General features: G+C 61.2%; 1 protein-coding gene across 1 annotated transcript; it reads right to left on the bottom strand.

The window, feature by feature from the left end:
• Positions 1-477: 477 nt before the first annotated feature.
• Positions 478-14,925, bottom strand: DRG2 (developmentally regulated GTP binding protein 2). Its single transcript, XM_082679532.1, has 13 exons — positions 14,764-14,925; positions 11,286-11,446; positions 9,661-9,750; positions 9,032-9,092; positions 7,672-7,762; positions 7,072-7,144; positions 6,879-6,969; positions 6,113-6,210; positions 5,812-5,888; positions 4,691-4,779; positions 3,916-3,974; positions 1,553-1,606; positions 478-1,217 (listed from the first exon to the last, which is right to left on the bottom strand). The coding sequence occupies exons 1-13, from the start codon at positions 14,825-14,827 to the stop codon at positions 1,131-1,133; spliced, it is 1,095 nt and encodes a 364-aa protein (XP_082535658.1). The 5' UTR covers positions 14,828-14,925; the 3' UTR covers positions 478-1,130.
• Positions 14,926-20,486: the final 5,561 nt, after the last annotated feature.

The raw sequence follows: 20,486 nt of genomic DNA, 5'->3' as shown, positions 1-20,486 counted from the left end.
GTTTTGTCACCGGAAAGGAGCCTGAGCTGCTGACAGAGAAGCCAAGAACAGCCGGGACAGCTGGGCAGTGGGCCTGCTCCACAGCCCAGCCCCCGGGGCTCTGCCCCACCTGCTGGCCCAGTGCCTCCGAAAACCTGTTGCCACCTGCCCCAAAGGCTGCAGGGCCGGGAGGATGTCTTCTCATTGGCTCAGCAGCCTCAGCTGGGGCTCCAATCCCAGCTCTGCGCTCACAAGCCGTGTAGCCGAGGGCAAGTCGCTGCCCCTGGAGCCCAGGCTGCTCGCAGGCCCGCACGGCGCCTCGCATCACTCCTCACAGAGGCCCCCCTGAACCCCAGGCTTGGGCCTGCTTCCCCAAGGCCCAGGATCCGCACACTCACTGCTGCCCCGACCCAACCTGGCAACCGAGTTCAGCAAACTCACAAAACTGTCCTTAGTGAACAGGCATTGTTTCCACTTTTTATTTCAGGAAGGAGAGCCGAGAGATTTGGGGGTGCAGGGTGGGGTGGTATTTAGAGAAAACGCAGAGCCCAGACTCCAAATCCGCCACCCCAGGTATCTGCACCGGGCTGGGTCCTGGGCTCTGTGCTGGGCAGGGGGTGCCCTGGGAAGGGGTGGCCCTTCGGGACTGGTCAGGCTGTGGAGGGCATGAGCTGGGCCTTTAAAGCCCCAGATCTCTGGTTTCCATCACGGGGCAGCCCTGGGGTGGGGGGTGGATAGGGGGTTTTGTCCTGGGCAGCCCCCTCCCTGAGAACCAGAAAAACCGGCAGGAGCTGAGGGGCCGCCAGGGACCCAAGTAGGCCCACGGCATCAAGCCAGCCATCTGCACTAGGCCCTAGCTGGGGACAGGTGGGCAGCTTGCTCATTCTGCACTGGAAGGCGCGGGGAGCGGGGGGAGAAGGCGCAGGCCCAGGGACCCAAATAGGACCCCTTCCAGAGTCCAGTCTCATGGGAAACACCGCCAGCCCAGCCCAGCCCCAACCTCGTCCTAAGGCCCCAGCATGCTGTCCACCATCTGCCCATTGAAGAAATTTCTGCAAGCAGCAGAGACACGAGAGACCCCTTCCTGGGGTGCATTTGTATTTCCCCACTTTAGGCTCTGGTGAGTCCCACTGGGGGCGGGGGCGGGGCCACTACTTCTTCACGATCTGGATGACGTCCTCGTGCTCCATGGTGTGGGTCAGGCCCACCCGCTGCGGGCTGTACTTGGTGCTGGTGCCCTGAGTGGGGAGCGGGACGGGGGACCACATCAGCCTCTGTACCCACCCGGCCGAAGCTGACTGTCACTGGAAGGGGGTGGAGGTGCAGATGGGGGGTCTAGAGTGGGGGTCCCAGCGCCAGCAGACCCCGCAGCCTCTGACAGCAGGACTCCCAGCGGTCCACCCGGCCCGGATCCCGAAGCGGGAGGGCCGTGTCTGGTCTGGGTCAGCATGCAAACCACACACCCCGCGAGCAGGACTGACGGACACCCCAGTCCCCATGCGGAAGGACGGAGCTCCTGCCTGACCCTGAGGCTGCCCCGGGCGACCCTGCCCGCCTCCCGCCCAAGACTCACCCACACCAGCGCGTACTTGAACTGGCTGGCGAGTGACCGGTGGATGCGGTGGCACTGGGGGACGGGAGAGAGACGGATGGTGAGCCCGGGCTGCGCCCAGAAGCAACTGGGCCCAGGGCAGGTGCTCTGGCGGTCCCCACGCAGCCTTGTGCTCACAGCTGCTCTGGCGCTCCCGCTTCCTGCCTCTATGGGGCCGCGGCCGCTGAAGGACCTGGGCCCGCCCACCCACCCTGCTGGAAAGGCAGCCCTGACAGGTGCTCTGGCAGGTGGATGAGGGCTGTCAGGGTCCCCACCGGGCCTGCCTCTCTCACCTCCTGCCGCCCTGACCCGGAACCTCCCACATAACACGTCACCCCCAGCCCAGGATGGCCCACATCCTGTAGCAGTCCCGAGTAGGGACAAAGGTCACAGGAACCCAGCGCTGTTAGGAGGCCCGAAGGGAAGAACTTGGAGGGCAGCCAGCTCTTCCGCCCGAGAATGTGGCCCCCTGGCTGCACGGGCTGGGCGGGCGCGGTGGAGGCGGCCGGGGTGAGGATAGTGCGACGTCGCCTGTCCTCCACGTGCCCACAGCCTCACAGGCCCTGGGCAGAGACCAAATGCCTGAGCCCAGACATCAGGCCTACAGGAACGTTTCCGGGGGGCCATCCTGATCTGGGCCTCCTCTGGGTGACCAAGGATGCGTGGCCACAGCTGAGGACACTGCCGGCAGGGACGAGCACAGACACACACACACCCGTCCCGACACTCGCTGTTTTCTAGACCAAAAGACGAAATCTGACGGTCCAGGTCAGCTCTGCCTGCAAATGCGCTTGCCTCCGAACGACAGAACTAGACCTGCCTGACAAGCTCAGGGTCACACGGTTGCAGAGTCGTCCCGGGACCCTGGGAGCCCTCGAGGCAGATGGGGAGGGTGCCCTCCAGTTTGCTGCAGGTCCCATCGTGCCCTGGCATCCCTGACACCAAAGTCAGAAGGCGCTGTTTCCCACTGAGCCTGCTCCACGGCTCTCCCTGGAGACAAGCGTTCCTATGCACTTGTGTCTCTAGCAATGAGGGAGGATGGAAGGCCACCCAAGCTGCACCGCACAGCATGTGGGATTCAGTCCCCCGACCAGGGATTGAACCTGCGCCCCCCCTGCAGTGTAAGCGCAGAGTCTTAACCACTGGACCACCAGGGAAGTCCCCTAAGGTCATCCTTTTTAATACTGTTTGTGGATGGGAGACCCTTGAAGCCCACAGTGTCTCTCACCCCTGCCGGCCCTGCCAGGTCCTTTCTGCCCCTGGGGCTTATGGCCCGTGATCCTGTGCAGGCAAGGCTCTTGTCAGCTCCACTAGGTGGACTGCAAAGGCCCCGGGGGCTCCGTTACCACCAGATGAGGTTACCCCTCAACGTTAGTATGTGGGCGCCAGGGTGCAACCCCGTGTCTGACTGGCTTCTCTACTTTGGGTCTGTGGTCAGCACCCAGGCAGGCCTGTGTGCACAGCATGGCACCTGTGATAGGTGAGTATCCAGGAGGGGCTGAGGTCCTGCAAGGCAGGCCTCGCTGGGACAAGATCCAGGCTCTGGAACCAAGGGCCCCGCAGGCCCCTCCCCACCTTCTAGCACCTGCTGCCTTCGACCCTGCGACCCTCCGTGCCAGCTGGCAGCCAACGGCCCACAGTCCATGTTCGCTCCTGCCTCGGGCCTTTGCACCTGCCGCCCCACTGCCTGGAAGAGCCTTTTGCTCCTGGTCTCTCCAGCTTTCCTGCCAGGTGTGGCGGAAGCCCCACGTCCTGAGAGGGCCAGGGCATGTGCCAACGTGCCGCCAGCCACCCCCCACTGCACTCCCCTCGGTGTGGGACTGTTTAGCTGCAGGATTGGGTGGCTGGCATCTGTTGACCCCAAAGGACCCCAGTTCCGGCAGGAACCGGGGCTACTCGGCTGGACACCGACGCTCACTAGCATGTTGGGTGCACTGAGCCCCTGGGGGCGGAGCCGATGGGGCGCGTGGAGGGGCGGGCTGCGCGGGGGGCTGAGTGGAGGCAAGCATGGGGGAGGCCCAACTGGGAACGCACAACCCAGAATCGTCCTGGGCGGCAGCTCTACTGACCGAACGCCTGAATGGCCCCGAGGACCCCGCAGCCCTGGTGGGACAGGATGGTGACGACCGCTTCCCAGGCGTCTTCCCTGCACCGGGCAGCAAGCCGAGTGCCTTACCCGCTGGGCCCCATTCCACGCCGCCCCCTAACTGCAGCTGGGTGGCAGGACACGCGTCCAAGCACCCGACTGCAACGCGGCGGCTGAGGGCCGGGAAGACGTCAGGCAGGGCCCCGGGCGATGGGCAGAGCTCCCCCCACCCCGGCCTGGACAGGTCTCCTCAACTCACCACGTGCTCCACTGAGGCCCCTTTCCGGAGGATGATGGCGTCTGTGAAGTCCGGCCTCTCTGCACAGACAGGCGGGGCGGGGCGGGCAGTCAGCAGAGTCAGGGCCCACTGCCACGCAGCCCCCCTCCGCAGGAAGCGGAGGCCCTTCCAGTCTCCGGCTTTGGCCTGCGCTTCCCCCACTCCCGGGCACACCCTCGCTAAGAGCCCCGAACGGACTTCTACGGCCTTGACTCAGCACAGAAAATCAAACTACACCGCAGTCCAGGGAGCAACCTCCTGCAAACCCATCAGCCACAAGAGCCCCGGCCGAGGGGACCCGCAGGAGAACCCAGGCTGGACCGGCTCCGGCCGGCAGCCTCACCTCCCTCTGCAGACACGGCCAAGGTCGACGCAAACTGCCCAAGCTCGGCCGCTAGGCCGTGGGATGTGAGGCGTGTGCACAGGGGCTGGGACGTCGGGGAGGCCCCGGTGTGCCCAGTGCCCTAAAGCCTTGATGTAGCGTCTGTCACCGCTTGGGGAGCCACTGCTGGCGGTGTCTATCCCATCCCCACATCCCCCTCAAGGCCAGCAGCCCCAGAACTCGGCATTCTTTGCCACAAGGGCTCAGGCCGAGGCCTCTGACAGGCTGCGGTAGAGGGTGGTGCCGGCTCTGAGATGGGAGAAAGCTGTCGTGTAGAGACTGGCTGGGCCGGGGCTCTGGGCGCCGCGCGCGGACCGGGCGGCCCGGGGGAGGGGGAGGCCCGGCCGCTTCTCGGGCCGTGCGGCCCTGACTCACGGCCTCTCTTCTTGGTGTAGATGCAGGTCAGGGCCAGGTACTCCCAGAGCATCTCCAGCAGATAGTCCAGGTTCAGCTTCATGCCGCAGCTGCCGGGAGGAAGGGGCCGGTCAGAGCACCCAGGGCTCCCGGCACCCAGGCCAGTGCGGCCCAGCTGGCGCCCATGGGGCAGCACAACCGCAGGCCTGACGGCGCTTCAGCTGCCAACACCTCTTGTCACTGTCACGTTCACGCCCAGCACAGCCTGCCGTCTCTCCGGGGCCCTGTGGAGGGCACAGGGCACCTGTGGCAGCTGGGGTGGCCAGAGGCAGAGGATGACAATGCAGAGCCCACCCCCCGAGTGGCCCAGGGCTGCCCGGCAGGGGTTTCAGCAATGCGGTGACCCCGGCTTGGTCCTTTGCCGCTGTACTGCCCTGAGTGGGGACCCGCCCTCCCCTGCGATGCACGTGAGCAGGTACAGGGGTGGCCTGCAGGGCCCTGAGGACGGGGCCCGGACGCAGCAGCAGGAGGGGAGCCGAGCTGTCCTGTGGGAAGGACACCCGCTCTCTGCTGCTCTTCGTGGCCGCTAGGGACGCCCGGGAAGCAGTCCTCGCGTGGGCCCAGGAGCCCGCTCCTCCTCAGTCCCCAAGGTCCCGCTCCCCAAAAGCCAAGCGCCACCGTGACGCTGCAGAGCACCTGGGTGGAGCTGGGGAGCCAGCAGGGTGGGCACAAAGCCAGGCTGCCCCGACAGAGGGCCCACAGCCATGGCGAGCCTGAGTGCAGGCGGCTCCCAGGACCCGGCCCTCAGAGAAGCCCCCACCTGAGGACTTCAGTCCCTTCTCCCCGCCCCCACCAGCGGAGGGGACAGAAGCCACATCTTCCAGGGCCTCAGGAGCAGCGGGCTACAGCCTGGCTCTCTGAGGGTCTGCAGTTAACTGCTAAGCCACGAAGCCGCTAACCACTCTCACTCCCAGACCTTGGTGGATGAAGTCCTTCTGTTTTCATGACCAGAGCTTACCCCGTCACCCACCTGGCCCAGACAGGTTAGGGGGGACTCGGCCACGGTCACCAGCAGCTACCCCGGGGCGCACAGAGGCCTGACAGATGGACCCCCACTCAGAGAGGGCGGCCGCGAACCTCACCTAATGACCACGCTGTCAGGTTTCCGGGCCAGGCGGTCCACTTCCTCCATTGAGATCTGGTCGATTTTGTTATAAACCTGGGGTTGGAAAGGGGGAGGAGGTGTTGGGGAATGAGAGGAAGAGAGCAGTGTGGCAACAGGGCTCCACCCGCCGACTCAAGGATGGGGAGAGGCTGAAGGGGCCTGGGGGAGAGGCTGCGCTGGCGCTCTGGGGCAAGCCCGAGGCGCCTGCGGGACGGAAGCAGCCCCTGGGGTGAGGGCTCCCCTCCCACGTGGCTGCCCCGGGGGCTGGTACCACTTACATACAAGCAGGGCATGTACACGCGGTTGCCCATGATCACGTCTATGAACTCGTCCGGGGAGCAGTCTTCTCGGAACAGCACCTCCGCGTTGAAGATCTCTGAGGGGCCAGGGTTAAGGGCAACCTGTGCGCCAGCAGCACCCCCCCCACCCCCGCTGCCAGCAGGGCCTGAAACAGCCGATCGCGAGAGACGCTGCCAAGAGGGACTGTAAGGTTATCTGCTTCCACAGTTTTACAGGATTTTAACGTTTGGGGAGCTCCCTCACTTTTCTCAGGGAAGCACAACGTGTAAGGGGTTCAATATTTTAAATCTTTGCTGTTACAACAGAAGAAATGACGCCCTTGCCAGGATCGCCAAGGCAGCCAGTTCCAGAGGCCGGAGCACTGGTCCCTCTCCCACTACAACGCGAGCTGCCCCCTGCGGCCGCCCTGCCTCCGCTAAAACCACCGCCCCCAGCCTGGCCCCCCCCTGCCCCTGGGGTCGCCCCGAGGCCTCCGCAGCCCAGGAGGCCCTGTCCCTCGCCATCTCGTCTTCCTTCCACACGTGACCGGCCTTGTACCCTGCAAGGAGCCAGGGGTGCACGGCTACGGCCCGGCCAGCCTGAAGCTTGGGGAGCGTGAAGCAAAGGGGACAGAAGTGCCTCGTGTGAGCTGGCCGCAGCTTTCCTGCGGCTTGGACGGAGCTGGGTGATGTGGGCAGTCTGCGTCACCCGGGCCTCCGCTGCCCGAGGACCACGGCCCCCCTCTCGCACCTTCGGGAAGGATGCTGTACTCGTGCAGGATCAGCTGCACCAGCTTCTCTGAGCACTGGGTCAGCGTGACCGTCGAGTTGAAGGAGATGCCGCCTCCTTTCTTGGGCTGGAGGAGAGAGGGAGGGGTGATGCTGACAGAGCGGCAGCCGCAGCCCGCACCGCTCACCCTGCGGCCGCGGCCGGGCCCACCCCCTTGCCGAGGCCTCACCTTGAAGTAGATGTTGGGCTTGTGCTTGTTGAGGCGGATGCCGACCGACCCCAGCTCCTTCTCCAGCAGGGACCTGGTGGAGTCCCCGTGGCCTTCACAGGTGCCCGGGGCAGGCCGTGCGGCCCCCACCCTCCACGGCCGGCCCCCCCGCACCCGCCACCAGCCGCCGAACGTCCCCTCCCAGCAACCAAAGGCGCTGAGGATGAGCCCCAGACCCTCGGGCCAGTCCGAGGGGAGATCGCCTGCTGTGCCCTCAGCCGCAGGCCAGGGCGTGAGCAAGGCTCTGCTGTCTGCGGCCGGGCTCCTGGCAGACGCTGGGCAGCAATGGGGCACCCAGGCCCCCGCAGGCAGGAGCCAGAGCCAGGGTGGCACGGCACAGCCCCATCCTCCAGACGCAAGCCTCTCAGGGAGGCTGCCCCAGGCCGCCTGCACTGGGTGTAGCCGTGGACAGTCCTGCCACTGCTCCCACATGGCAGAGCGCCAAGCACCCCTGGAACCACCCACCACGAGCTCAGGGACACACGGGCGGTAGCCGCAGTGTCCTGTTCCCCCCGCAGGGCCTTCCCAGGCGTGTCAGCCTGCCCCATCCCAAATGCGGACCTCTGCACCTCTCCCTTGGTGGCGTCCAGCATCATGATGACGACGTCGGCTGTGCGTGCCACGGCGATCACCTGCCGGCCACGGCCCTTCCCTGGTCAGGAGGGCGGAACGTGGTTACACAGTGACATGGGCAGGACCGCGGGACGCCCGCAGCCCATGGCGCAGGCTCCTGCCCCTACAGGCCCGCGCGGTCTGCCGTGCGCCGCCCCCAGGCAGGTACTTCTCCTGAGCCCCGTCTCACTCGTGGAAATGTGTTCTAGGAGCAACCCCGACACCAGCGCCTGGGGAGCAGAGGCGCCCCCCGCTGCCCCCACCCCCACCCCGCTCCACGGCCCGAGCGGGGTGATCCTCCACCAGCTGCTCACTCAGCCTGCAGAGCCACACTGGGCAGTCGCTGTTATCTACCTGGTCCAGACACCAGAAAACCGAGGCCTGGCTTAGAAACACTCAACCACTTGCCCAAGACCACAAAGCTACGTGGTTCCAGGATGTGACGAGTCTGCCCCTCCCAGAACGAGGGTTACGGAAAGGAAGCAGCAGAAGGCACAGGGAGGGGCTGTGGAGCCGTCACCAAGGTCAGACCCTGCCATCGGACAGCCAGAGAAGGCAGGCACCAGGCCAAGGTCACACAGCCACTTGGGGACTGGGGTCACAGCCGGGGACCCGGTGGTCTCCAGGGGCCTCCTGACTACAGCGGGTGAGCCTCCCCCGTGGGGGCCAGGCCTCCTCCTGCTGGCTGGGATGGCAGGTTCCTGGGGGACCACCATCGCTCCCCACGCCAATCCAAGTAGGCAGGACCTCGCCCTGATGAGGGCGGTGGGCACGGGACCCCCAGGAGGAGGCTCCAACTCCAGTCCCACACTGCACAGGTGCACGGTCGTTTAGGGCAGACGCTCAGCCGTCCGTCCCCACGCTCCTCCCGGCCGTAAGAAGGAAATGACGACACTCGCTCAGTCACAGGGGTGTCAGAAGATTAAGCGAGACAACGGTCCGCACGGAGCTGGCACCTGGCAAGGGAGGGACGACCCCAGCGGGCAGCCACCTGCCACCAAAGCCGAGGGCGTGTCCCATCTCAGAGGACAGGGCTCCGGGGCTAGGGCTCCACTGCCGTGCGCCCGTCCCTGGCGGGGTCCACCACACACTGGACGTGGGAACCAAAGCTGCCTGGTGAGCCGTGCGACCCTGGGCAAGCCACCCACCTCCTGGGCCTCAGTCCCCTCAGCTCTGAGGCCAGAGTCCCTCAGGAACAGAGCACTGGGCCCGGGGAGGGGCTGTGAGCCCAACCCTCCCGTGAACCGTCCACAGGCGCCCGCAGGGGGCCTGGGCTCCACCCCGCCCCCCCACCTGCTCCCCCTCCCACCTTGTGCTGCGCCTTCGATGATCCCAGGGAGGTCCAGGAGCTGGATGTTGGCGCCTTTGTACTAGGATGCAGGAAAGGAGGTAAGGCGGGGCCGGCGGGCTGTGAAGGGGCCTCCCGGCCAAGTGTGAGCCGCGGCCCCACCCCCCCAGCCTGGGCGGACCATGTCCCGCGAGCCGAGGGGCCGCCTGGAGGGCGGGAGTCTCTATAAGCCCCCGGCAGCCACTGCTGATGGTAACAGCTCCTCACGGTGGGAGGCCCAAGGCCACAGAACCCCCGTTGCCCAAGGCTCCAAAGCTTCTCAGGGAACAGGAGCCAGCCAGCCACGGGTGACCCGAGCCGGGGCGGCGCAGGGCAGCGGGTCACAGAGGGGCACCGGGGAGAGCTGTGCATGCTGGCAGACTCTCGGAACCAGCCAGGATTGCAGGACGGGCCAGGCGTCTCTGGGGTCCCGGCAGCCCCAGCCCCCAGCGGTGTCCATGCTTGAGGGCAGAGCAGCTCAGCCCAGAGCCTCCCCCGGCACACGAGACACACACACACACACACACACACACACACACACACACACACACACACACACACGCATGCGCGCGCTCACCCTCCCTCCTGGGATCCGGCAAGCCCCGACTTACTTCAATGACCCCAGGGATGCAGGTCAGGGTTGTGAATTCATAGGACGCAGCCTCGCTGGCCGTGGAGGTGATCAGGCTGAGGAAGGTGGACTGGGAGAAAGCAGCTCGTTGCAGCGGGGGTCGTGCCCCGCCTCCAGGAGCTCAGGTGTGACGCGGGGAGACCCCCATCCCCCCGGCTGGGCTGTGATGACAACAGCTGGAAAAGTCACCTCTGGCCCTGCCTGGGGGGTTCAACACCACAGGGCCACCCTGTGCCTGAGGCCTCAGGCCTGCCTCGGGTGGACACAGGGACCTGGTTCCTAAGGGGGTTCCCCCGCTACATTGGGACCCATCCCCAGCTCCACGGAACCTCCAGACCCTCCTGGGCCCAGAAAACTTGGAGTAGGTGTCGGTCCCACAGCACACAGCTGCTGCTCCCAGGAGGGCAAGGAGGCAGGGACCCTCCTGCCTGAGAGCGCCGGCGGTGGCGCAGGGCTGCAAGGGAGGGGGGGAGGGGGGGAGCAGGGAAGGATCCGGATGGGACCTCGCGGCCGGCCCACGGCGGGAGTGGGGCCACACCCGGCCGGGACTGAGAGACCCTGCCTTCGGTCCTGCTTCTGCTGGGGACCCGGGACCTCGATCCGGTCCCGACCTTGTGAAGGAGGTGACAAGGCAGGGGGAGTGCAGCAACCACAGTGATGGACGCTGTGGCCCAGAGGCCAGCACAGCCGCGGGCAGTGCCACGAGGCCAGCGCGGCCCGGCCCGGCGCCCCCACCCTAGTCAGCAGGGAGCTGGGGCGCAGCTCGCTCACACGCCCTCAGGCCCTGGAACCCAAACAGGGCTCGTGAGAGATCATAGGCCTCAGGTCACAAAGTCTCTGCCCAGGGGGCCTCTTGGAAACTTGAGGAAACGTAAAAACCTGGTGGGGTAGACAGGTGTGGCCAGCCGGGCGGCCCTGAGAGCCGTGGTTGCCAGAGGCCAACCTGGGGGACACCCCCGAACCTGTCTGGCCCCTGCAGGAGGGCGGCCCGCGCCCTCCTGTGCTCAGAGAGCCCAGATTCCCAACAGGGCCCAGACCCCAAGGGCACAGCTCTCGGTCACTAGAGTGGTGGCTCCTCCCAGCCTGGGCTTCTCACCCGGGAGAGAAGGCCTTGCAGGCTGGAAAGTAAGGTCGAAAGAAAAGGCTAAAACGAGCGAATCCACGGCAACACCCTAGGAGTCAAAGCCTGGCCGTGCTCGCCGGCCGCCCAGGGGTCACACCCGGTCAGTTCAAGGCGCCCCGCCACCCTCGCTCCCCGACGGCCTCCGCCTCAAGGTCCCCTCCTCGGGGCTCTGCTCACACACCTGCTCACAGGGCAGCCGGCCCGCTCCACGTGCCTGCCCTTCCCCTCTCCTCCGCGAGCTCGGGGCTGAGTGGGCAGGGGCAGAACATGCCTGGCACGAGGTGCACACTCAGTGAACATCTGTGCTTGGGGACAAGGCAGAGGCCAGCAGGGCCACTCCTGCTGAAGAGTCCCCACCGGGCCCAGGGAGGCTGGGTCTCCTGCGCCCTGGAGCCGGCTCAGAGAGGAGGGAGGGGGCGCGGCCGCGGCAGAGCGGAGACCAGCCACCTTCCTCCCCGAGGCCTGTGGTGCCCATCACTGACCTTACCCACAGAGGGGAAGCCGATCAGCGCCACGCGGGCGTCGCCCGACTTCATGACATCGAAGCCCTCGCCTTTGGATGAGGACGATTTGGAGGGTTCCAGGAGCTGGGCCCGATACTTGGCGAGTTTTGCTTTCAGCAGGCCCAGGTGATACTCGGTGGCTAAAAGACAACACAAGATGGAAGGTGAGTGTCCCGGGTGGGTTGGGAGGGTCCCGTACGCAACCAAATACACGCAGCCGAATGCTGGCCGGGACCCTCAGAGCCAGACAGCAACCGACAGACAGACACGACCCAAGGTCAGTGGTTCTCAGCCAGGGCGGCACCACTCCTGGGGGCATCCTGGAGGGCGTTTTCAGGTGTCGCTGCGATGGTGAAGTGATGGTGGTCTTCACGGGCACTTATCAGGCAGGAGCTGGGGAAGCCCGCAGCTCTATAAGTCAGACCAGCAGAGCCAAGAACTGTCCCGTGTTGCAGGGCCACAGAGGGAGCCTGGATCAGGATCTCTGGGGCCCAGAGCCTCAGAGGGCGTTTTTACAGCGTTGACAGACACTGACATTCCCAGGAGTGGAACTACTGTGTATGCTGAGGGAAGAGTATGGCATGTTTCGTTTGAAACTTTACCCAGACAGGCTTGCCTGCTTGGGACCCCAGGCTGCCAACAGGGAGGCCTCGTGGAGGGGACGTGAGTCACCCACACGACACACCTGCATCATCTGCACTGTGGCTACCACATGTGCAGCGCTGCAAACACCTCACCGCCTCCTTGTAACTCCACTGTATCTTGGCTGTGCCCCTACATTCACTTATGGAAATAAACCCTATTTTAATTATAAATTACTTTCCTTTTTCTCCTCCTTGATATCGATTTTTTCCAAATTCTCATGTACGTAAGTTACACTACTGATGGGGAGCTGCACTGCAGGGCAGCAGAGGGAGGGTACAGGACCTCAGCTACGTGTCATGTTGCTGTGGTCAGGTGACCGGCCTGGCCACTTCCCGTCTCCACCACTGTCCCTCTCATTGGCACAGTCCAGCCGCCCATTCTCGCCTCAGGACCTTTGCACTTGCTACCCCATTTCAACCTCATCTTCCCAAGGCTGACTCCTTCTCAGCTCCATGTCACCTCTTCAGAGAGGCCTCCCCTGCCCAGTCATGCAGAGGCAATGTCACGCGGAGCTTAAGGGCCTGTGTTGGAATTCCATCCTGAAATTACGGGCCATTTTACTTTGGAAAAGTTCCTTAACCTCCTCGTGCATCAGTTTCTTAATCTGCAAAATAGGGATGTTAGCAGCGATTACTTCTGCAGATTTCTGTAATTAAAGAAAGCTCTGCGAACGATGACCAGCACATGGTAAGCTCTCAATACAAGTCAGTTATTATTACTGTCTGCAGTAACCCCCACCCCATGCCAGGCCCCTCGCTGGTCCCATTTGTCTTCATGGCTTCTCAGCACCATTTGAAACTAGAGCCGACCCCGGAATAACACGGGTTTCAACTGCACGGGCCCACTTATACGGGAATTTTTTTCAGTGATGTCACAGTGCTACATGGTCTGCGGTGGACGGAATCTGTGGATGCGGAACCGTGGACATGGAGGGCCGGCTATCGGATGCGGCATTCTAAGATCGTGGGGTCTGCGGTGGGTCCCGGAACCAGTGCCCCCCTCCCCCATGCCGAGGGACGACTGAATCTTGTTTCTTTGCTTCCCTCCCTCCAGAAGGGCAGGATCCCCAGCTTCCGGTGTGGTGCTCAGGAAGTGTTTTGGCAACTGAATGAGTGAATTGAGGGCAGTGAGAAGTGGTCAAGGACAGGCTCAGCAAGTCGGGTTCACGTGGTCCTTTCTGTCACCCCGGCGCATGAGACCCTGAGCATCTCTGAAGGGAAGGACTAGGTCTTGATCCCTTCATCACCTTTACGTCCCCTCCTGGACCACTGCCCAAGCGGCAGCATCTCAAGCCTCCCTGCTACCTTCCTTGAGCCCCATGGGTGATGCTCTGCAGGGCAGCCAGGGGGAACTTTTAAAACAGAAGTCTCTGCTGCTTAACACCCTCCACTAGCTTCCACTGCCCTTAGAACACAACCTGGACTCTTTCGCATGACCTACAAGGCCTACACGACTGGCCCACTCCTTTCCCATCCTGCACTCCAGCCCCAGACCTTCAGCTCCTTCAACAAGCCAAGTTCATTCCTGCCTCAGGTCCTCTGCACCAGCTGTTTCATCTGCCAGGAACAGTCTCCCCCCAGGTCTTTGCATGGCTGGTTCCTTCTTCTCATTCTGGTCTCAGCTCAAACGTCCCCACCTCATGGTGGTGTTCTCTGATCATGCCACCTAAGTAGCCCCAGCCCTTACCCTGACACGCTTGCGACATCACCCTAGTTTGTCTCCACAGCGTTTATTATTGGCTGAAATTATCCTGTGTATTCAGCTACCAGTTTACAGATGGTCCACTGGAAGGTCAGCTCCATGCGGGCAAGGACGTGCCAGCTGTTCACTGCTTTAACCACAGTGCCTGGCACCTAGTAAGGGTTCCGCGAGTATTTCCAGAATGAGAGTGAAGGCAGCCCCCCAACTTCACAGCCAAGGGACGACAGACACTGAGACCAACCACAGGCTTGCTTCCTGCTCCTGCAATCCCACAGCAGGGCTGGTCAGGCACTGGGCCTCGCCCACCACAGCCAACCACATCTCCCACTACTCCAGACCCTCCTTCTCATCTAGACTCTCCTCCTCCCTCTCCCATGAACACGCCGTGCTCACCTCAGCTCCCGTGTCTTTGCCTCAGCAGTGCCCCTCTCCTGGAATCCCGCCCCCAACCAGCTCAAGTCCCACCTCCTCCTGGAAGGCTCTTTGGGTGTCACCAGTCTCCTCTCCTCACTGCTCCTCTCCTCTGAGCTCCTGCCGCCCTTACAGTCTGCGCCCAGATTTGATGCTTCAAGCGCTACCTATGCTGCGGGATCCACTTTAATACCGGGCGCTCACGTGCGTCCAGTGCTTTGCAAACAGAATCCGGTTTAACTTAGTTGTGAGCTAAGAGGGCGCACGGGGTTATTACCCTCATTTGCAGAGGGGGACACTGAGGTTCCCAGAGGTGAGGTGACTTCCCGAGCTTTCACAGCAGGTATGAGGTGGAGCCGGGGTCCAAACCCAGGTCCGCCAGACTCAAGTCCTGACTGCCTCCACCCCACCGAGGGGCTCCGGGCAGCTGGCGAGGCTGTACCTGTGTGTGTGTGTGGGTCTCCTCCTGGACTTCCGCCCACAAAGGAGCAGAGCGCCAATCCACCAGGCCCGACCGCCAGGAGACCCGGCTTCGAACCCCGACCCCGCCTCTCCGGGTCGGATGCTTGCTCCGTATGCTGGGGTTCTCTACTCGGCCCCCTGGTCGGGCCCCGATCCGCACCCTTGGGATCCCGCCCGGCTCCTCCGGCTCCGGCAGCCCCCCCGCCCGCCGCAGACGCCCCGCCGGGCCGGCCCTCACCCTTGTTCTTCTGCGTGCGGGCGATCTCCTTCTCGATCTCGGAGATCTTCTCCAGGATCCCCATGGCGGCGGCTGAACCAGGCGCACAGGCGAGACAGACTGCAGCGGCTCCGCGAACTCCGGCCCGTCGGCGGCTGCAGCTCAGCGTGCGCCGGAAGCCTACCGAGAACGGCGTCCGCGTGCGGCCGGAGCACCTGGATGCAGACTCCGGGCGGGCGACGTCGAGCGCAGTGCCAGATGCTATTGGTTCCGCCCGCTAGGCCGGCGGGGCTGGAGAGGGGTGGGGGATGGGCCGGGCCGGGGCGTGGCCAGGCCGGCGGGGGCGAGGCCAGGCGAAGATGTGCAGGAGCGGGGCGTGGGAGACCCAAAGGGACCGTCCCGCGGTGGACTCCGCACTGCGGGTCCCAGCGCAGCCGACTTCGCTGGTGTAAAGAAAAGGCGCTGAGCTGAAAGTCTGGTGGCTTATTTTGTATCGAGGTTAAATATGGGTCCCCAACCTAGCCTTACTACCCTGCCAACAGATGCCTCCTGATAGGACGCAGTATAGACAGCATCTGTTATGCGGAATTCTTGCCAAAATATACTGTGTTTGAATTTACACCCGAGGAAACATCAGACAAATCTAGAAAGTGGTACATTTTATGGGACAAGTGGCCTGTTTTCAAAATTGTCAATGATGTAGGTGGAGGGGCTGGCGGTGGGGAAAGGATTGTTCTAGATTAAGAGATGTTAAATATAATGTGTGGACCTTGCCTGGATTCCGGTTGAATTTTTTTTAAATATATTTATTTATTTTTGGCTGTGTTGGGTCTTCGTTGCTGCGTGCGGGCTTTCTCTAGTTGTGGAGAGCTGGCTTCTCACTGCGGTGGCTTCTCGTTGCACAGCACGGGCTCTAGGCGCGCAGGCTTCAGTAGTTGTGGCACGTGGGCTCAGTAGTTGTGCCTCGTGGGCTCTAGAGCATAGGCTCAGTAGTTGTGGCGCACGGGCTTAGTTGCTCCGTGGCATGTGGGCTTTTCCCGGACCAGGGCTCGAACCCATGTCCCCTGCATTGGCAGGCGGATTCTTAACCACTGTGCCACCAGGGAAGTCCCATCCGGGTGAAAATTTAAAAAGCAGTTATGAGAAGACATTCTTAGGACAATTGGGAAAAATCTGACTTTGGATAGAATATTAGATATTACAGAGTTATTGGTAATTTTCTTGGGTGTAATTATGTAGGAGATTTTCTTTATTCTTAGCAGATGCACGTGGTGGTGCTCAGGTGTTGTCTTTGTCTGCTCAGGCTTCCATAACAAAATACCGCTCACTTAAACAAAAGAATTTAATTTGCTCACAGTCTGGAGGCTGCAAGTCCCACATCAGGGTGCCAGAATGGTTGGGTTCTGGTGCAAGTCCCATTCCTGCCTTACAGACCACCGCCTTCTTGCCACGTCCTTACGTGGCCTTTCCTCGGGGAGTGTGCGCAGTGGGAAAGAGAGACAGAGAGAGAACTCGCTGGTGATTCTTCTTAGCCCCCTCTTATGACCTCACTTGACCCCAAAAACCTCCCAAAGGCCCATCTCCAAATACCATCACACGGGGGGCTAGGGCATCAATATATGAATTTGGGGAGGTGACACAAACATTCAGTCCGCAACAGGGGTAAAAGGTCATGATGTCTATACCGTACTTTCAAGTACGTGTGTGTATATATATATATTCAGAGAAAGTGTGAAGGAAATGTGGCATTATGTTCACACTTGTTGAACCTGGGGGAAGGGTGTGTGTGTGTGTGTGTGTGTGTGTATGAGTTATTCTTTCAACTTTCCATGTTTTTTTTTTTTTTTTGGTACACAGGCCTCTCAGCGTTGTGGCCTCTCCTGTTGCGGAGCACAGGCTCTGGACGCGCAGGCTCAGCAGCCATGGCTCACGGGCCCAGCTGCTCCGCGGCATGTGGGATCTTCCCGGACCGGGGCACGAACCCGTGTCCCCTGCATCGGCAGGCGGACTCTCAACCACTGCGCCACCAGGGAAGCCCTCCTGCATGTTTTTTACACAAAGTTGGGAGTAGGGAGCAGGTCACTGGAAATCACGCTGTGTTCAGATCCAAGGTTCGTAACTGTGTGTGCTTGGTTAAATTTCTTAACCTCTCTGAGTCTATTTCTACACCCTGAAAACGGGGATAACATGGTTGCTGTAAAAATGAAATAATAGATAAAGTTTGCTTGCTCATAAGTCCTCCTTGAATGCCAGAGCCACTGTCCATCACGTGTCCTCCGGGGGTGTCACAGCCTCCCCAGACTTAGCCCACGTTTACCAAACGCCTATTATGCACCAGGCTCCAGGCTGGACAGGGGTGTCGTAAGCTCCAGCTTGCCACTCTCCTCCTCCTCTGACAAAGCAAGGTTAGAAGTCATGCAAAGTGCCTGGCCCAGCGGCTCAAGCTTTTCATGGCAGGGCTGAGATGTGAAGTCCAGGGACCCCAGGGTAACAGGCAGACAGCGAGGAGAACATCTATGTCTACAGGCTCTGTGAAGTTCAGGGAAGATGGGAGGTGAAAGCCTCTGGGAACTGGGCAGTCCAGGCAAGTGTGGAGCCCTCGCCCGGTGCGGGGGGAAGGTCCTCTAATTCCCTCTGCCCCAAGACGCGGTTCCGGGCTTTGACTGCCACCACCCTTGTGCCCACGGAGGTGTGTTCACTACCGGTTTACATCTGGGAAGGTGGAAATGTCCTGGAATGCGACTCACCTTTCAAGAATCCTGGCATCTCTGCTGTTGTGTCTGCTTCACTCGCAATCCCCAGGGGTCTGTTTCTTCATAAATATTGTGAAATCAGGCCTACTCCCAGGGTCAAGGGAGAAAACCCAAATGTCAAGCGTTTTCTAGGCAACGAGGCCTTTCCTGCTTGGAAGGTCTGGGTCTTCCAAACCCAAACCTGGGACGCCAACGACCAACCTCGCGTGTTCATGTCACCCAAGGAATCTCAGAGTAAGAGTTTACAAGCTTCTGAAGTGGCTGCTAGTGGAACTGTAAAATATTTGATTTGTGCATCAAAGGATACTATCAACGGAGTGAAAAGGAAACCCACGGAATGGGAGAAATATCTGCAAACTATATATTGGATAAGGGGTTAATACCCAGAATATATAAAGAAGTCATTAGGGCTTCCCTGGTGGCGCAGTGGTTGAGAGTCCGCCTGCCGATGCAGGGGACACGGGTTCGTGCCCCGGTCCGGGAAGATCCCACATGCCGCGGAGCGGCTGGGCCCGTGAGCCAGGGCCACTGAGCCTGCGCGTCCGGAGCCCGTGCTCCACAACGGGAGAGGCCACAGCAGTGAGAGGCCCGCGTACCGCAAAAAAAAAAAAAAAAAAAAGAAGTCATTAGTCAACAGCAACACAACCTGATTTTTAAAATGGATGAAGGACTTGAGTAGACGTTTCTCCAGAGAAGATATATGGATGGCCAACAGCACGTGGAAAGATGTTCCACATCACTAGTCATTAGGGAAATGCAAATCAAAACCACAATGAGATAACGCCTCACGCCCGTGAGGATGGGGTGTGTATTTGTGTGTCTGTGTGTATTTTATATATATATATATATATATATATATAGAGAGAGAGAGAGAGAGAGAGAGAGAGAGAGGGAGGGAGAGAGGGAGGGAGAGAGAGAGAGAGAGAGAGAGAGAGAGGGAGGGGGAGAGAGAGAGAGAGAGAGAGAGAGAGGGAGGGGGAGAGAGAGAGTGGGGGAGAACAAGTGTTGGTGAGAACACGGAGAAAGTGGAACCCTTCTGCGCTGTTGCTGGGAATATAAAATAGTGCGGCCAACTATGGAAAACAGTATGCAGGTTCCTCAAAAATTAAAAATAGAACCACCACATGATCTGGCAATTCCACTTCTGAGTACGTATCCAAAAGTGAAAGCAGAGACTTGAAGAGGAATTTGTACATCCACGTTCATTATTCGCAATACCCCAAACTGGGAGTAACCCAAGTGTTTGCTGATGGATGAACGGATAAACAAAAGGCGGTCTATACATACAATGGAATATTATTCAGCCTTAAAAAGGAAGGAAGTTCTGACACGTTTAGTGAAACAGGCCAGTCACAAAAGGATAAACACTGGCAATCCCATTTACACGAGGTCCCTGGAGCCGTCAGGTCCACAGAGATGGGAAGTAGAAGGGTGGGTGCCAGGGGCCGAGGGTGGGGAGTTGGTGTTTAATGGGGACTGAGCTCCACTTTGGGAAGATGGAAAAGTTCCAGAGATGATGGAGGCGATGGGTGTACAACACGATGACTGTGCTTAAGCCACTGAACTGTACACTTCAAAGTGGCTAAAATGGTAAATGTACACTGTGAATATTTTACCACAATTAAAAAAAAAACCTCAGTGTGTGTGACAGTGTGAAATAATTTACCCGCAAAGCCTTCTGAGCACTTTCCTTCCCTCCCACGCTTGCTCTGACTCCCCCTGGCCTCTACCTGTCCGTGCAAGCCCCTCCCCCAAGGTTAGACGTGACCTTCACACGCTGGACCCCATGGTCAGCCCTGAGCGTCACAGACACAGTGGGTCCCTCCTTCTCCTGAAGGCCCTGCCGTCCCGCGGCCCGCAGGACCCCAGATCCCTGGCCTCCCCCGCCACCCTGCTTCCACCGCGGATCCCTCCTCCCATCCATGAGCACCCCCATCTCATGGTTTTTTTTTTTTTTTTTTTTTGCGGTACGCGGGCCTCTCACTGTGTGGCCTCTCCCATTGCGGAGCACAGGCTCCGGACACGCAGGCTCAGCGGCCACGGCTCACGGGCCCAGCTGCTCCGCGGCATGCAGGATCCTCCCGGACCGGGGCACGAACCCATGTCCCCTGCGTCAGCAGGTGGACTCTCAACCACTGCGCCACCAGGGAAGCCCCATCTCATGGTTTTAAACACCCTGTCTAGATGCTGACAGCTCTCCAATCCCCGTCTCCAGTCCAGACCTTCCTCCTGAATTTCAGGGCCGCACGGCCACCATCACTTGGAGTCTAACTTGTATTTCCCTCAGACTTAACGCGTCCAAAACTGAGCTCCACGCCCTCCCCTCAGACCCCCTCCACCGTCGGCCGCTGCACCTGATGACCCGCTGTCCTGGGCACCAGACAGCTGGGAGCGGCCACGCGTACCGCCCAGACCCGGCCGCCAGAAACCCACCGCCCGATCCTCACGGGCCCAGGGCGACCACGGGCGGCCCAGTTAGAGCCGGACCAGCCTGTGGCCGCGAGTGCCCACCTGTGCCACGTGCACTGGAGACGCACGCGCAGCCCAGGTGCATCTTCCCAGGAGCCGCTCTCCATCACGGCTCGGTGCTTTCTTAGTTTCTTAGTCGGCTGGGCATCCGCTCACCACAGGGCCAATTACATCAACTACAGCTTCTGATTTTCTGCATCCCTGCTGCCCCCCCCCCAGAGCTGGCCCGTTTTCAGGGGAGGCAAAGGCTCCCACTCCCCCGTGTGATTCTCCCACACAGACCACCATCCCGGAGCCCACACTGCTGCTACACCTTCTCATGCAATGGTCTAGCCACTACCCCTGGCCTGATCGTCCCAGGGCCAGGCAGCCTCGTGCCCCAGGCCCGCCCGAATCACTCCAACTAGCCGGCCCTACAGGGTCTGCCCCCCTCCCCCGCCGCCCTTCCCTCAGAAAGCCCAACAAAGACGGCGGTTTCTGTTCACCTTCTGCCCAAAACCTGGTGCTCCCCACGCGGCCCCG

Source organism: Grampus griseus (genome assembly GCF_964374135.1).
Source record: "Grampus griseus genome assembly, chromosome: 20".
Taxonomy (NCBI): Eukaryota; Metazoa; Chordata; class Mammalia; order Artiodactyla; family Delphinidae; genus Grampus; species Grampus griseus.
This window is presented reverse-complemented; position numbering and strand designations above follow the sequence as displayed.

What these genes read in the sequence shown, in the direction of transcription:
- DRG2 (XM_082679532.1), bottom strand. Translation starts at nt 14,827, where the DNA reads ATGGGGATCCTGGAGAAGATCTCCGAGATCGAGAAGGAGATCGCCCGC. An exon ending in CCGCACGCAGAAGAACAAGG is followed by an intron (nt 11,447 to 14,763) that starts GTGAGGGCCGGC and finishes GTTGTCTTTTAG; the next exon opens with CCACCGAGTATCACCTGGGC. An exon ending in GGGCCTCAGTGGAGCACGTG is followed by an intron (nt 1,607 to 3,915) that starts GTGAGTTGAGGA and finishes CCCGTCCCCCAG; the next exon opens with TGCCACCGCATCCACCGGTC.